The sequence below is a fragment of the Triturus cristatus genome, chromosome 4_1 (assembly GCF_964204655.1).
Source record: "Triturus cristatus chromosome 4_1, aTriCri1.1, whole genome shotgun sequence".
Classification (NCBI taxonomy): Eukaryota; Metazoa; Chordata; class Amphibia; order Caudata; family Salamandridae; genus Triturus; species Triturus cristatus.
Window position 1 is genome coordinate 912,993,771 of NC_140585.1, and position 18,609 is coordinate 913,012,379.

General features: G+C 42.2%; 1 protein-coding gene across 3 annotated transcripts in view; it reads left to right on the forward strand.

Moving 5' to 3' along the window:
* Positions 1–18,609, forward strand: part of TNPO3 (transportin 3) — a 1,119,313-nt gene that overhangs the window by 950,108 nt on the left and 150,596 nt on the right. For all 3 annotated transcript variants that reach the window (XM_085653697.1, XM_085653695.1, XM_085653696.1), the window contains exon 19: positions 5,978–6,134. In XM_085653697.1, coding sequence (XP_085509823.1) covers positions 5,978–6,134 — 157 coding nt within the window. The remainder of the gene's footprint in view (positions 1–5,977; positions 6,135–18,609) is intronic.

The window sequence follows — 18,609 nt, forward strand, 5'->3', positions numbered from 1 at the left end:
GATTCCCATCTTTCGGCCTCTATCCTGGGTTTCGGTCAGGCTAGTGTTGCGGCTTCTGGGGCTGATGGCCTCTGCATCCTACTAGTGCATCACGCCAGGCTGCGCATGCGGGCTCTGCAGTGGGACCTCAAGTTTCAGTGGGCCCAGCATCACGGCAACCTGTCCGACCATGTCTTGATCTCGGAGGGCACTGCACAGCAGTTGCAGTGGTGGCTCACGGACCGCGATTGGGTCACGGGCAAGAGCCTCTCCCTACCCCTACCGGAGCATGTCGTAGTGACGGATGCGTCCCTCCTGGGATGGGGTGGCCATATGGGAGAGGCGTAGATCAGAGGCCTCTGGTTTCCGGCGGAGTCTCGCCTCCATATCAACTTGTTGGAGCTGAGAGCGATCCGACTTGCACTGAAAGCCTTCCTTCCCTCTGTCCGGGGAAGTGTCGTGCAGGTGTTCACGGACAACACCACCGCCATGTGGTATTGCAACAAACAGGGCGGGGTGGGGTCGTGGACCCTTTGTCAGGAGGCTCTGCGCCTCTGGACATGGCTGGAACACCAGGGCATCCCCCTGGTGGTTCAACATCTGGCGGGCTCTCTGAACGCCAGAGCAGACGAACTCAGCCGCCGATGCATGATGGATCACGAATGGCGTCTGAACTCCGAAGTGGCGCAAGGTCTCTTTCGGCAGTGGGGAGAGCCTTGGTTAGATCTATTCGCCACCGAAGAGAACGCGCAATGTCAGCAGTTCTGCGCGTTGGAATTTCCAAGGCGGCACTCGCTCGGCGACGCTTTTCGTCACGAGTGGAGTTGCGGTCTGTTGTACGCCTTTCCGCCTATACCACTTCTGCCCAGAGTGCTGAAGAAGATCAGGCACGACCGGGCCCAAGTCATCTTGGTGGCTCCGGATTGGGCACGAAGGTACTGGTATCCCGAGCTACTCAGTATGTTGACCGATCCTCCGATACGTCTGCCCCTTCAGGAGGATCTTCTGTCGCAGCAGCAGGTGACGGTCCTCCACCCGAACCTGTCCAGCCTCCACCTCCATGCGTGGAGATTGAGCGGTGGCAGTTGATGCCCTTTGACTTGCCTCCTGAAGTCTGTGATATCATTCTGGCAGCCAGGCGTCCCTCCACAAAGTCGGTATACGCCTGCCGGTGGAACAAATTTGTGGCATGGTGCACAGCAAAGGCTGTGGATCCCCTTTCCGCCCCTCTTTCTGAGGTTCTCCTCTTTCTTCTTTCTTTGGCCCGGCAGGGCTCTACCCTGGGCACCTTGAAGGGTTATCTTGCTGCCATCTCTGCCTTCTTGCGGCTTCCTGATCAGCCTTCTCTTTTCACTTGAATCTTGTTCTCACATTTCTAATGTGCACTCCCTTTGAGCCTCTTCATAATTGTCCTCTTCGTCTGCTGACGCTTAAGACTGCTTTTCTGGTAGCCATCACCTCGGCTAGACGGGTGAGTGAGCTCCAGGCTTTATCTTCAAAGCCTCCTTTTCTCTCTGTTCATCCGGACAAGGTTGTCCTTCGGCCTCGTCCCTCCTTACTTCCGAAAGTGGTGACTCCATTTCATCTTGGGCAGTCAGTCTCCTTGCCCACCTTCTTTCCGCATCCTTCCAAAGAGGAAGAGAGGCTCCACCGTCTGGACCCAAAACGTGCGCTCTCCTTTTATTTGGACCGCACAAAGCAGTTCCGGGTGGACGACCAACTTTTCGTTGGATACGTGGGTGCTAAGAAGGGGAAAGCTGTGCACAAACGGACCATCTCTCGGTGGGTCGTTTTGTGCATCAAAATTTGTTATTCCTTGGCAAAAAAGGACCCTCCTGTTGGGCTGCGCGCCCATTCTACTCGGGCCACGGCGGCTACTACAGCTTTGGGACGAGGTGTCCCTTTGCAGGACATCTGTCAGGCGGCAACGTGGGCTTCACTACACACGTTTGCCAGGCATTATTGCCTTGACAGCCAAGTCCGGAGGGATGGCTTCTTTGGCCGTTCTGTCCTCCAGGACTTTCTGGTGTGATCTTGGTTCGCAGACCCACCTCCGGGGATGGTATTGCTTGGGTATCTATTCTAAGGTGAGGAATCTAACTAACGTGTTTCTTTCAGATGAACATGTTACTTACCTTCGGTAACGATGTATCTGTAAGAAACATTAGTTAGTTAGATTCCTCACCGACCCACCCATCCTCCCCGTTCTGCGAACTGACATCTAGGGTTAAGGCTATCCTTTTCAGGGCCCTAGATTTTATTTTTTGGCACCAGTGTCGGTCTTTGCATGGCTCTGCGTTCCTGGCGCGGAAAGCTATGTACAAGAACTGACAGCGCGCGAGGGCGGTGTCTAAGTACTCCGACGTCATTCCGGCGCACGGCGCCGACGACGGACGCGGAGCCGCAGACGACGCCTAGCGACGCGCAAGGGGTATTGCTGACGAAAAATCTTCCGGATCCAGTCTGACGCCTGGGGATATTCTAAGGTGAGTAATCTAACTAACTAATGTTTCTTACAGATACATCGTTACTGAAGGTAAGTAGCTTGTTCTTTAAAACTGGTTCTTACCTGCAACTGAGCTTCGCTTGGTTCTAAAATAAAAGTAACAAAGCAATATTTTGATACAAAACATTTGGTCTTGGGTTCAGTCTTTGAGTGTGTGTAATCATTTCTTGGCTGAGCATAAAAGAGAATAAATGTTTCACACAGCCCACTGATAAGCCTGACTATACAACCACAAAGAGAGTAAGGTATTATCTACTTTTAACTTCTGTAAAGCCTCTGGGGATCCACTGGATCCTGTGCACACCATACCTTACTTTGGTATTGTATATACAGAGTCAGCTTCCTACAAGGTCACCTCCTGGTTACTCCATGCCAGCGAGTTGTAGATGGGGCCAGCCGTGTCTTGTTGAGCTTAGTTGAGGTTCAGTATCAGTGGTGACAGATCTTAAATTAGCTGAGTTTGTCTTGCATCTCACGGCCCCCGGTCATAGGCATACGGTAGTTTTTCCTATTGCTAGTCTAAATAGTTTTTCTATGTGTACGCTAGCCACATCTGCCAGAGTTGAACTTGTGTGGGTTTAGAGTATAGATCTTCAATATTCAGGCTATACAGTTGTGATATTAGTTTTTTGTGTGTGCCCTATTTTACTTGGTATTCAAATTGCGGGCAGTGGAGAGACCTCCAGTTTATCACCTAGGAGATCAGCATCGGAATCGAGGGGTCAGTGGTTCCAGCATGCCTCCTGTATAAAACCGGTCTTCCTGTTGCTTCTTTCTCGAAGTTACATTATTTTATAACCCAGTGTGGTGTTTTCATGTCATCTTGGAAGTTAAATGTCAGTTACAACAGTTAATGGGCTGTATGGTAGTGTCTGATCTTGGGAAGTCTCAGTCCTCTGGAGGGTGTGTCTGTTTATAATTTTACTATGTTCAATCTGGGTCTATCTTCTCTCCATAATACTCTTTAATCTGGGAATCTGTGTAGTTCAGCGTTTAGCGGGGAATGATCTGTGGGAGCTTGCCAAATATATAGTTAAATCTAGGATCAACTGTCATCTTGACCGTTTGAAACTTGCCCCACAGGGAGTGTTGTAGATGTTTCTAGCTCTTAAAATCCCGTTGCATTTGATCCGTCAGCTGTGTCATTATCTTGCAACATAAAGGTAATGTTACTTCCTTCAGGATGCCCAGCTGTTTCATTGTACAAGAGACACATTCAAAGGGAAGCCTGCTTAGCAGGCCTTTGGTAATGGGTCTTACCATGCGCATGCCTTCGCTTTTTGCCCAGTGTATATAACTGGAGATGATAGAAAAGTTTTTGATTGTAGATATCAGTGCTTTTAAAGTTGATTTGGGAGAAGATGGTGACAGCAGAATATCGTCTGCTTAAAGCATGAATTTCATTTCAACTCCAGCAGTGTCTGGTTCCCCTCTGATAGTGATCACCAGTGGTTCTATAGAGATAAACATAGGGCAAATCCCTCTTGTCTCTCCCTGCCTATTGGTATTCTTTCTGATTGAAAGCCACTCCGATTCATTTGCACTTTTGATTTATTGTATAGGGATTGAACCACCTTCAGGAATTGCTGACTGAATCTCACGTTATTGTTACAAAAAAGTAGTCCACTCCACTCGATCAAAGGCTTTTTCTGCATCCTATGGAGAGGGACATTGCCTCATTCAGATCATTCCTGGTCTGCCAAAATGTGGAGTGTCCTCAGATGTGTTCTTGAGGATATCTGCCTGGCACGAAACCTACTTATTGTGTATGATGCATGGTATCACTTTTTTAAGTCTGTTTGCAAGTACTTTAGCCAATATTTTGATATCCTAGTTCAAAAGTGAGCTAGTTCTCTAGGTCGAATATCAGAGGTGATCGCTTCCTGCCTTTGATATAAGGGCTATGCATGCGATGTTAAATTCTGAGTTTGTAGCACATGCAGGTGCAGTTCTGGAAGGATGTTTCATTCGGTCATTCAGTTTTTAGTACCTCTTTCTTCACCTTGAGTTCAGCAGCAATATCTCACGGACCTTTGAAGGAATCACTCAGCATCTGTCCCACTGGATACAACATCTCCAGTATGATTTATTTTTCAGTGTCTCCCAGGGCAGGAGTACAGTCCAAGTATAGAGGCCTTTGTGTTTGAGCTCTTCGCCCACTTTCCAAGACACTTAATAGGGATGGCGAGCAACTGGAATGATTGTTGAGGCCTTTACACTTAAATGTGGCTTTGTCAGTCTGGGAGCAGAGAGTGAGCATTCTGCTTCCATCACTGTGAGAAATGGGTCAAAGTCTTATCACAAATAGCTGTCCTGTGCACTTAAGTCTGAATTTTGGTCTTGATGGTCCTTGGATCTGGTTAACGTTGTCTTTTTTCGTAGAGCTCCTCTTTGAACGTCTATAGGATTGCACCAAGGTATTTTTGTAATCAGGGATATGAATGTTGAGGCAATGTTTTAGAGTGTTCATTTGGGGTTGTGACAGCCACATCATTACAAACGGATTGTGGGGGTAGCAAATGCCTGGGAGGATTGGGCGCACATCACTGTTCCCTCTCCTGACCTTCACAGCCACAACTTCTCCACATTTGGGGTCCACTTCAAATCCCCCTTAGTCATCTGTCTAGTTCCATCTCTGTCGCTACCATTTTGTGATACTTCATTGCCTCGTGGGGGCCTTCATTGGAGAAAAGTTGTGAAAAAGCTCAAGGTAGGGAAGTCCAAACCAGGGACAGAGCTCCCCAGGATCAAATGAGTGGATGGATTTACAGCACATGAGCGCTTGCAGAAATCCATGCAGCATATCCCTTCATACCCCCATTATCTATAGTTCCTCTGAAATCCCATTTCACAGATGTTTCATAGAGTATATGTAACACCTTAATCAGGAGGGCCACTGTTGCGCAATGTGTGTGTGTAGATAGTATATGCCTAAATATGTTGTGCCATAAGTGGTATGGCTAAGTCTTTTCCCTAGTTTTGTAAAAGTATGTGTAGTTTAGTGTATGGCATAGATCCAGTATCTTTTTGTAAGAATTTGCAATATATTTTTTCCTTTCTTTATGCCTTTCCTCTGCTTCCAAGCCCAGCCCTGCCACTTCACATGCTTTCCCCGTCACTGGTCTGGTTTTGTGACCTCTTTAACATCTCATCTCATATAGTCTCTTCACAATCATGCTCCACCAACACCGAATTAGTTGTTTATGAACTCAAAATCCGCTCTATAAACTTTCACAATTTCTCCTTTCAACTTGCCAAGCCTTTTATTTCCTCCCAAGTTTAACGATTGTTTGCCCAGAATCTTTGTTAAATGTATTCAGCCCGTCTAACATTATTCAATACTATTGTCTGCATTGTGTAAACTGCGGACACTACACTTATGTAAGAGTTAAATAGTTAAATAAGTGGTTACAAAACTATGTAAAACGCTCTCAATTGTTTTCTTCTCCATTGGTTTCACTTGCTGCCTTCTCTCTCTCTTTTATGCTGAAGGTTTGTCCAGCGCAGCCCCATCACCCTGTTGCGTAGTCAGGTGGTGATACACATCTTGCAGTGGGCTATTGCCTCAACCACCTTAGACCATCGGGATGCCAACTGCAGTGTCATGAAATTTCTGCGTGACCTTATCCACACCGGAGTGGCCAATGACGTGAGTGTTGAATGTCAACTGGGAGCTGGTAGTTAAAATACCCACTGATTGCCGTAGGGGCTGAAGTATAGACAGTCACTCTGATAATGAAAGCCTGTATAACCCTAGATAGCCATCCACGTTGTTATTTTGTAGCTTGGTACCTGTAAGAGTTAATTAATATTTTGATTTACGTAAAGATAGCAACATGGTCAGCCGTGTGAGTAATGTATAGGAACATTTCACTGGGGTTTTTATTTATGTCGGAAAGTGCTCCTTTTGGCATGATTACCTACCACCGCTTCTTGCCTGATTCTGAATGCAACTTTGACTGAATGTGCACTGGGTCCCCGCCAATCCGGTTCCCAGTGTTGTGTTCTTTTCCAAAACTGTACCTTTGTTTCCACAATTGGCACACCTCTGGCCCATATATAATCCCCTTGTAAAAGGTACCAGTGGTACCAAGTGCATTGTGATCAGGGGGTCTCTTAGGACTGCAGCATGTATTATAGCACCCTCCCTCACCAAACACACGCACACTGCTGCTGCAGCCTGCAGGTTTTGGTACAGCTAAAAATGTAGAGTCGACCTGGCACACATCCCTGTGTGCCAGGCCTGCCAGCACCTCAAAAGGCATAGGTCAGTCACCCCTACAGCCAGTCTTCCAGCCCTAAGGCAGGGTGCACTGTACCTCTTGTGAGGGCATAACTGCATGAGCAGATATGCCCCAATAGTTTTAGACATTAAAAGTTCATAGTGAAGCCATGGGCTGGAAGCTCGTCAATAAGAGTTCCACAATTCCATGATGGCTTCACCGGATCACAAGATGTTTGCTACCAAACATCTCAGATTAATGAGCCCACACTGATTCCAGTTTTGGGTTTATTAATAAATGCACTCAGAGTGCACCTCAGAGGTGCCCCCTGAAAACCAACCAAACCGCTAGTGTGTGGCTGACTGGTCTGCACCAGACTGCCACTTCCAGACACGTTACTGACCCCCTGAGGTGAGAGCCTTGTGCTCTCGTGGGACAGGAACAAAGTCTGCTGTGGGTGGAGGTGCTTCACACCTACCCCCAAGCAGGAATAGCATTCAAGGGTGGTGAGCCTCAAGGGCTTCTGCCCTTTGTTGTGCTAGCCAGGGCCTCTTCAGGTAGTGGAGATGCCCGCCTAACCAAGCCCCACGTTTAGCGTCAAGGTCGGCGGGAAAATTAGAAAGCTGGAGAGGTGTAACCCCTCTGCCAGGACCACTCCTTTGGTGTCCTGAGCTGAAGCGACCCCCTCCTTCACAACTCTTCCATATTTAACCATAAAACACCTGAGCACACTCAATCAAGCACACTCAATCATTATTTCTCTAATCCAATTCAAAAGTCAAAAATGAGTAGCAATAAAGATTGAAAAACTTTTTATGTTTCCAATAAAGGTAGTCCAATTCAACCAATGATAGATTATCTTCTCAATTAGAAGCCAAGCACAATCCCAAATCAGGTCCTTTTGTTATATTTATTTTCACTTTTCATAAAACGCAGAACAGCAGCAGCTGACGTACGTTTCGCCCCCTGGTCTTTATCAAGGCTGCAGAAAAAGAACATACAAATTGTTTCTGTACAGTGTGACAAACTAAAAGTCACAACTGACAATGTTTCATGCGAATGCCCTCCTCATGCATATTTACAGTCCAGATGTGAAAGAGCAATTGAACTTCATATTCGAATAATGGTGCAGTACTTGTTAGACATGTAATATATGCACAGACCCATTGAATACTGGAGCACCCTGTAGCAGCTCCAATTTCTTGGATGTGTCTGTATACCATGTAGCAGCTCTCACATATGCATCATAATAACACCTTTTTGACAAGAAAAAAGAAAAAAAGATAAGGAAAAGGGAAAAGAGGAAAGAGATGGTATGTGACAAAATGTAAAGGCATTCTCAACCCTAAAGCCATAATGACAAATGTTGTAGGAATAGACAAGGTCTGTGATTTATCTTGCTATTAAAAAGTTCACCAACAATAATACCAATGTTTCAACCGTGTCTATAAGTATACTTAAAAACAAAAAGTGATCTGTGCACTATATAAATGTGGGCTATACCTTCACCGTTCAGTCATTATTAAAGTGAGGATGCAATCACCCCCATATACAAAACTTATGTATTGAACCATAGTGAGCAACCAAGCTCACCTCTAATCAAATAGTAGGCAAGACCGAATCCTCTAGAATCTGTTATGATTGCACAAGCTTCCGTGATAAGAAGTGACTCTGTGGAGACATAGAATCATTGTCTCTATTAGAAGGTGCAATTAGATCTATATTCTTCTTAAAATGACAGTCATGTAATGGCACCAAATGTGCCCCAAGATACAAGTTAAAACAATGAAAAAGGTCGCATATATAAAAAAGTAAGACTCCTTACCCGCATACAAAATGGATTTAGTGGCAATTCGATCAAGTAAGGAGAAAATCCATCCATAAAAAACTTTTGTTATTCCTCTTCTTTGTATTGTTCCACAGATTAGTGTTTCACTTGAATCTATTTTGTTGCTGATGGTTTTTTAACAAGGACCTTGATAAGTTCACTTTGATAATAAGTGCCGTCAGACAACGACGGAAGGAAGAAAAGCGGAGAAAAAAGAAAAGAAAACATAGGCAAGCTATGGTCAGTGTTGTTAATGAGAAAAAGCGGGTTATTATAACATCTATCTTTATAACGTCACCCATTTATGAAAGCTAGAAATCCAATTTCCATTACCTGTGTTGACTCGCGCGTCCGTGAAGTAACGATCGGCAACAAAGCGTTTGCCGGGCGTATCCGCCATCTTTTCATTCCATGACGATCACAGAAAGTGTAAAAAAAAAAGAGGACCCTGTTCCATTTGTACCGCATCAAGGCGAAGAAGACTTTTTTGTTCATTATATATATAAAGAAATCCATATATTATCTGTATAAATAAATTATGCTTAGTAAATTCTCTTTATTTAATTGTTATGTCAATTGGCAACTAACATGAAGTACTTAATATATTCGAATATCATAGTATTTGAAATTTTATTTTTTATTTCTTTTGTTTATTAATATAGGGATTTATAAAGCGATATAATACCCCTTAGTTCTCCTAAGTCAACAATAGATAATTGTGGTTGGAATTGGTACCGTGATGCACATAAAGCATCACTAGGCCGTTTCTATTTTAGACATAGAAAATAGACTGTCTATGTACGGTCCGAACTTGAACAATAAGTTTTATCACTATTGAGGGAAAATTGTTTATTTCCCAAAATGGTGACAGGACTTCCTAGTTTATCAGGAACCTGTCCCTAAAGCTGGAAAAATCAAAAACATTGAGCCCTTAAGAATACCAAAGGAGTGATTAAGTTGATACCTGCTGGTGCTACCTCTCATTGGAAATGATGTATTGGATTTCTAAACATATCAAAGAAGTTAGACAGGACATATGACTTGTCTACCCCTTAATGTTTATGAGAGACCGCGCAAAGAAGTGTATCCACTCGTTATCAAAATGACATAAAAGGACAGAGATGAAGATTATTCCTTTTATAACGATTTTTCTTAAAAAATCTTAGTTGTATCACATACAAAGGAATCCGATCAAAATGAAGATGTCAATTGAGAATCAAAACCAGATAGTAACATCCCATATAGACACACACAACGTGGACTAGATTATAAGAAGAAAAGAATATATTATTTCTTGCATGGAAAAAATAGGGCTATATGTTTAGAGATTTAGCATTGAGCATGTGTTAATCAACACAAAAGTGGTAGGAAGTGTCTTGGCATAATAATGATGGCAATTTGGGTGGAAGAAAGTACATCACCCTTATATATGTGTTCAGTTGAAACCATGTCTTACTACATGGAATATAGACACATCCTGGCACACTGTAACTGAAAACTGAGTACTGATGCAAGGCATACATGTAAATACTAGATATCATGTATATTGATAGCTTATTGTCATATTACAAAAATTCACACATCTACTTATCGATATTCAATCCGCATTCCACCGCCCTCAATTTAATGATCCAGGTACTTTCCCGTCTACGGAGTTGAGATTGTCTGTTACCACCCCTCAATCCACATTCAATAGTCTCCATACCATGGAAACCTAGTTTCAGTAATTCACTTGAGTTGTGTTCCATGTTAAAGTGGACCGCTAAGGGGTATTGTGCATTGTTTGATCTATTGGCACGTATGTGTTCCTGAATTCTTTCTTTCAAAGGTCTTATGGTACTACCGATGTAGATTTTGCCACATATACATTTAATACAATAGATGACAAATTTGGTGTTGCAATTAATAAAACTCCTGATGGTGTAAGTTCTCTCTGTATTGTATTGGAATTTGTTGATATTATGTATTCCAAAACAGCAAACACTGCATGAACCACATCTGAAGTACCCATTCAGGGCAGGGGGTAACCACATGTTGGTCTTTGGTGGCGGAATAAAACTAGGACATAAATGTTGTCTAAGTGTGCGTCTTCTCGCATGAATCATTATCGGATTTGATCCGATGACATCTTTTAAGGTTGCATCATAAGTTAATAGATGCCAGTGTTTTTTAAGAATCTTGTAAACATCTGTACTTATGGCCATGTATGGAGTGGTGAATGTACATTTGTTCATTTTGGAATTCTTTTTCTTCTTATTGTTAGATAGTAGATGTCTCCTGTCAATCCTATTGACCTTTGATCTTGCTAATTTATTAGTAGATTTGGAGTAACCTCTCATTTGAATTTTTTTTTTCTACAGTATCTAATTCTCTGTCCAATGTGGTGTCCTCACTGCAATTGCGTTTGACTCGCAACATTTCCCCATAAGGGATTGAATTTATTTGCGATGGCGGGTGTGCACTGGTAGCATGCAGTGTTGCATTGCATGAAGTAGCTTTCCTATATGGTACAGTTCCTAACCTGTTGTTAACTAACAAGATAGTCAGATCCAGAAAATTAATCTGCTTTGTGCTGTGATCTTTTGTAAATGACAAATTGAATTCATTGTTGTTCATATATGTAAAAAAACTCCTCTAATGCATCATTTGTGCCAGCCCAAAACAACAGAATGTCATCAATAAATCGTCCCCAATAGAGGACATTTTCTACCAAATGTCCTGGACAATTTCTCCAAACGTGTGTGTTCGAATAAACCCATGTAGAGGTTGGCAAAAGATGGGGAAAATTTGGCCCCCATAGCCACACCTCTTATTTGGCGAAACCAGTTGCCATTGTGAGTAAAGATGTTATTGTCAAAGACTAATCTTATCAGATCTACTAACATGATTGTATGTTCATACATGTTGCTCGGCCGACTATCCAAGAAATGTTGTACTGCATTGATGCCCTGTTCGCTAGGTATACTTGTATATAGCGAGCATACATCCATCGTGACCAGTTGATGTCCCTCTACCCACTCTACATCTGCAATTTTACTTAAGATATCCTGGGTATCCTTAATGTAAGTTGATTACTAGGGGTTGAAGATATAGGTCAATATATTCAGATATTTTTTCAGTTGGAGAACCGATGCCCGAGATTATCGGCCTCCCTGGGGGGGAAATCTGCCCTTTGTGTATTTTCGGCAGCACGTAAATGCAAGGATTAGTTGGTTGATCATTGAACAAGTATTTGTACTCTGGATCTGATATGAGACCTTGGTCTCGCCAATATTTTAATCTATTGTCTACTGTTGCAACAGTGATTCTCATGGGACTGTTCTTCAATTGAATATAGGTGGTCTGATCTGATAGTTGTCTGTCTATTTCATGGAGATAGTCAATTTTATCCATGATCACCATGTTACCTCCCTTGTCTGCTTCTTTAATGACTATTGAGGTATCCTCTGTGAGGTTAGCCAGAGCCTTTCTCTCTTCCAATGAAATGTTTTGTTTAACCCTGATGTTTTTAGATTGAAATCTGTCCTCAAGTTTGTATAGATCTTGATATACCATTTCTTGAAATGTATCAATGACATTAGGGCCTGGTAAATGAGGAGTAAATCTGGATCTAGTTTTTAGACCACTATCTGTGTCAACAAATGTGTCTAAATTGAGTTCTGTGGTCAAAGTATGAATGGATAGAGGGGCATCCTGTTCATCTAAAGATAACAATAATTGTATATCTTTAATGTGCCTAATTGTCTGAATGTTTTCTGTACTTTTATTTACAGTCAACTATCCGCCTTATGTCTTTCTGAAAAAAACTTATGTAGCTTTAATTTTCTAGTGAACTTGAAACAACTCACATGTAATGTCGTGAAATTCGGATATGCACTAGGACAAAAGGCCAAGCCGCTGCTTAGTAGATTTATTTCAATTTCAGTTAATGTATGACTTGATAGATTAACAACATTGATTTTATAAGAAACATTTGTACATATCTCATTATTTACATCTGTTGTATTCGGGCCCCCGATCTGGTTGTCACTCCCACTTTCTCTTTTGTATTGAGATCTTGATCTACGTTTCCTCCTCCTGGTCTTTTTGTGGCTCGTTCTTTTTGGAAGGCTTGCTTGTTTCCCTTCCTGAATCTCTGTAGTTCTAAAAAAAAAAAAAAAAAGGGATCAGCATTGTTGCATGGAGGTTGTCCTAGTGCATATCCGAATTTCACGGCATTACATGTGAGTTGTTTCAAGTTCACTAGAAAATTAAAGCTACATAAGTTTTTTTCAGAAAGACTTAAGGCGGATAGTTGATACGACTGTAAATGAAAGTACAGAAAACATTCAGACAATTAGGCACATTAAAGATAGACAATTATTGTTATCTTTAGATGAACAGGATGCCCCTCTATCCATTCATACTTTGACCACAGAACTCAATCTAGACACATTTGTTGACACAGATAGTGGTCTAAAAACTAGATCCAGATTTACTCCTCATTTACCAGGCCCTAATGTCATTGATACATTTCAAGAAATGGTATATCAAGATCTATACAAACTTGAGGACAGATTTCAATCTAAAAACATCAGGGTTAAACAAAACATCCCATTGGAAGAGAGAAAGGCTCTGGCTAACCTCACCGAGGATACCTCAATAGTCATTAAAGAAGCAGACCAGGGAGGTAACGTGGTGATCTTGGATAAAATTGACTATCTCCATGAAATAGACAGACAACTATCAGATCAGACCACCTATATTCAATTGAAGAACAGTCCCATGAGAATCACTGTTGCAACAGTAGACAATAGATTAAAATATTGGCGAGACCAAGGTCTCATATCAGATCCAGAGTACAAATACTTGTTCAATGATGAACCAACTAATCCTTGCATTTACGTGCTGCCGAAAATACACAAAGGGGGGATTTCCCCTCCCAGGGAGGCTGATCATCTCGGGCATCGGTTCTCCAACTGAAAAAATATCTGAATATATTGACCTATATCTTCAACCCCTAGTAATCAACTTACCATCTTACATTAAGGATACCCGGGATATCTTAAGTAAAATTGCAGATGTAGAGTGGGTAGAGGGACCTCAACAGGTCACGATGGATGTATGCTCGCTATATACAAGTATACCTAGCGAACAGGGCATCAATGCAGTACAACATTTCTTGGATAGTCGGCCGATCTACATGTAGGAACATACAATCATGTTAGTAGATCTGATAAGATTAGTCTTAGACAATAGCATCTTTACTCACAATGGCAACTGGTTTCGCCAAATAAGAGGTGTGGCTATGGGGGCCAAAATTTCCCCATCTTTGGCCAACCTCTACATGGGTTTATTCGAACACACACATGTTTGGAGAAATTGTCCAGGACATTTGGTAGAAAATGTCCTCTATTGGGGACGATTTATTGATGACATTCTGTTGTTTTGGGCTGGCACAAATGATGCATTAGAGGAGTTTTTTACATATATGAACAACAATGAATTCAATTTGTCATTTACAAAAGATCACAGCACAAAGCAGATTAATTTTCTGGATCTGACTATCTTGTTAGTTAACAACAGGTTAGAAACTGTACCATATAGGAAAGCTACTTCATGCAATGCAACACTGCATGCTACCAGTGCACACCCGCCATCGCAAATAAATTCAATCCCTAATGGGGAAATCTTGCGAGTCAAACGCAATTGCAGTGAGGACACCACATTGGACAGAGAATTAGATACTGTAAAGAGAAAAAAATTCAAATGAGAGGTTACTCCAAATCTACTATTAAATTGGCAAGATCAAAGGTCAATAGGATTGACAGGAGACATCTACTATCTAACAATAAAAAGAGAAAGAATTCCAAAATGAACAAATGTACATTCATCACTCCATACACGACCATAAGTACAGATGTTTACAAGATTCTTAAAAAACACTGGCATCTATTAACTTATGATGCAACCTTAAAAGATGTCATCGGATCAAATCCGATAAGGATTCATGCGAGAAGACGCACACTTAGACAACATTTATGTCCTAGTTTTATTCCGCCACCAAAGACCAACATGTGGTTACCCCCTGCCCTGAATGGGTACTTCAGATGTGGTTCATGCAGTGTTTGCTGTTTTGGAATACATAAAATCAACAAATTCCAATACAATACAGAGAGAACTTACACCATCAGGAGTTTTATTAATTGCAACACCAAATTTGTCATCTATTGTATTAAATGTATATGTGGCAAAATCTACATCGGTAGTACCATAAGACCTTTGAAAGAAAGAATTCAGGAACACATACATGCCATTAGATCAAATAATGCACAATACCCCTTAGCGGTCCACTTTAACATGGAACACAACTCAAGTGAATTACTGAAACTAGGTTTCCATGGTATGGAGGCTATTGAATGTGGATTGAGGGGTGGTAACAGATAATCTCAACTCCGTAGACGGGAAAGTACCTGGATCATTAAATTGAGGGCGGTGGAATGCGGATTGAACATCGACAAGAAGATGTGTGAATTTTTGTAATATGACAATAAGCTATCAATATACATGATATCTAGTATTTACATGTATGCTTTGCATCTGTACTCAGTTTTCAGTTAGTGTGCCAGGATGTGTCTATATCCCATGTAGTAAGACATGGTTTCAACTGAACACATATATAAGGGTGATGTACTTTCTTCCACCCAAATTGCCATCATTATTATGCCAAGACACTTCCTACCACTTTTGTGATGATTAACACATGCTCAATGCTAAATCTCTAAACATATAGCCCTATTTTTTCCATGCAAGAAATAATATATTGTTGCCTTCTTATAATCTAGTCCACGTTGTGTGTCTATATGGGATGTTACTATCTGGTTTTGATTCTCAATTTACATCTTCATTTTGATCTTATTCCTTTGTATGTGATACAACTAAGATTTTTAAAGAAAAATCGTTATAAAAGGAATAATCTTCATCTCTGTCCTTTTATGTCATTTTGATGACGAGTGGACACACTTCTTTGCGCGGTCTCTCATAAACATCAAGGGGTAGGCAAGTCATATATGTCCTGTCTAACTTCTTTGATATGTTTAGAAATCCAATACATCATTTCCAATGAGCGGTAGCACTAGCAGGTATCAACTTAATTACTCCTTTGGTATTCTTATGGGGTCAAGGTTTTTGATTTTTCCAGCTTTAGGGACAGGTTCTTGATAAACTAGGAAGTCCTGTCACCATTTTGGGAAATAAACAATAAACAATTTTCCCTCAATAATGATAAAACTTATTGTTCAGGTTCGGACCGTACATAGACAGTCTCTTTTCTATGTCTAAAATAGAAACAGCCTAGTGATGCTTCATGTGCATCACGGTACCAATTCCAACCACAATTATCTATTGTTGACTTAGGAGAACTAAGGGGTATTTTATCGCTTTATAAATCCCTATATTAATAAACAAAAGAAATAAAAAATAAAATTTCAAATACTACGATATTCGAATATATTAAGTACTTCATGTTAGTTGCCAATTGACATAACGATTAAATAAAGAGAATTTACTAAGCATAATTTATTTATACAGATCATATATGGATTTCTTTATTTATATATATATATATTATAGATTATGTGACGAATTCTTTTCATTACTTGCATTATTTGCACATATATCTGGCATATTGTCTATATGAAATGTATTGCAATAACATAATTTGCACGGCGTAATTTGCACATTTTGCAACGGCGTTATTTTTGTACATATTTATCAGTAGAATTTGCACATATTTAAGCATTGATTTGTCACATATGTCTTGTGTTCATGAATTACCTTGTTGACTCAGTCTATTGTACCCAGCTAGCATCTCAAAATGAGTTTCCGCATTTATGCTGTGTATTTCTCTATTCTGATATTTGCTCAGCTTACAGGTATGGGTTTTTAGATCTTCTCATCCGATGTTTTAAAATTAACTTTCTGTTTTGAGTAGAAGAAAGACTGAACCATGTCAGTGCATTAAGGCACTTAGTAGCTTGTCTATGTTGATTATCCCACGTGGTACACACAGAGCAAATTTAAAAAAACGGCATTACCGGCACTGACTATCTGTGAGCAAGGGCAACCGCCCGAAACGCGTCAGATTTTGTGCATTTTCGATTAATAAATAACATCTTGCCTTATTCCTGGGATTCGTGGTGTCTCTGTTCGCCAAGTTGGAGGTGCAGCGTCATCGAGGTTGTTGAATATATATATATATATATATATATATATATATATATATATATATATATATATATATATATAATATGAACAAAAAAGTCTTCTTCTGTGCGTGGGTAAGACTACTCTATACAAAGCCGATGGCCCATGTAACGGCTAATGGACACATATTGGAGGACTTCCCACTGGCACGAGGTAGGGCTGTCCGCTCTCACCGTTGCTGTTCGCACTGGTGTTGGAGCCACTGGCGGCATGCATCAGGTGGGAGCCTCAAATACGTGGACTGCGATGGTCACTAGACTGGGAGGATCGCATTTCGCTCTATGCGGATGACGTTCTGCTTTACCTGGCCTCCCCTAGACTCTCCATCTTGGTGCTTCTCAATGTATGTGACCAGTTTGGCCGCGCATCGGCCTACACTATCAACTGGTCCAAGTCCACACTTTTCATACTCCAAGGCCCACCACCACAGCTCCCGGAGGATTGCCCACTGCAAATTTTGGTAGAGGGATTCCGATATTTGGGAATCTACATGACTCCGGATCCTGAGAAATTTTTAAAGAAAAATCTTTTGCCCCCCCCTGGACCGTCTCAAAAGAGATGTCACTCACTGGGGGACTCTCTCCCTAACGCTGCTTGGGAAGGCAGCGCTTTTTAAGATAATGGCGCTGCCTCGATTTCTGTACGCCCTAGAAAATACACCATACTCGGTGCCGCCCACATATTTTAAGCACATTGCGGCACAAGTCGCGGGGCTAATGTGGGGGAACAAGCCGGCACGCACCGCACAACGCAAGCTTAACAAAGGGTGGTTTGATGGGGGCATTGCGCTGCCGGACATCCAGTTATATTATTGGGCGGCGCACTTGAAAGTCATTAATCAATGGGTGCATGTTCCGCAGGCGAATCTCGCCTACAGGGCAGATAGAGATGGTTTCGGGGCGAAAGGCATGATGTGCACACTGTATAACAAAAAGCGCACGCCGAAGCTACTCGGGCCCACTAGGTTGACGGTCGATATTTGGCATATAGCGCAGGGAAAAATGGGATGGGCAGGAAAGATAACACAGCTCACCCCCCTGTGGGTGACAGCAGCTGGGCGACCTGGGACACTGCAAGGGCTTCGACAAATGGGATGCAATTGGGATATCTACAGTGGGGGACATGTGGCATAAGGGAGGAGTAGCCACGTTTGAGCATCTTAGGCCGCAATACGACCTGGTGCCCTCTGAACGCTTTAGGTACCTGCAGATTAGGCATGCGCTACGGACGGCCATTCCACCGGGCACAGAGGTCCCTGAAGCCACCCCCTTGGAGGATAGGCTTCTGACAGATTGCATGTATAGACGTGCCATTTCCTTCACATATAAAAAGATAGTGAACAACCTCCCGGATCCTCACCTGGCACTCAGGGAAAAATGGGCACGAGAGGTGGGCGACTTCGACGACTATGAATGGCGTGAGGCGCTAGCATCACCGCGGGAGGTGGGGATACTGTCTAGACTTAAACTAGTACAATTAACAATTCTGCATAGAACCTACTACAATAGATGTATCCTGCACACAATAGGGTCGGCACCACATCCGTATTGCCTGAGAAGTTGTGGGGAGGAGGGCACTTTCCTCCATATCTTGTGGGAATGTCCCAGGATAGCAGAATATTGGATACAAGTAATGAGGACTATCTCGCAAGTGGTGGAAATATCACTGGCGCCCGAGCCTAGAAGATGCATTCTAAACGTGTGGGAGCCAAATGACCTCACCCGCCCTGCACAGGGGTGGGTAACAATGGGGATAATGGTAGCAAAACGCAATATCGCACAAAAGTGGGGAGCGAAAGAGACACCGTCATTGACAGGCTGGTGTAGGGA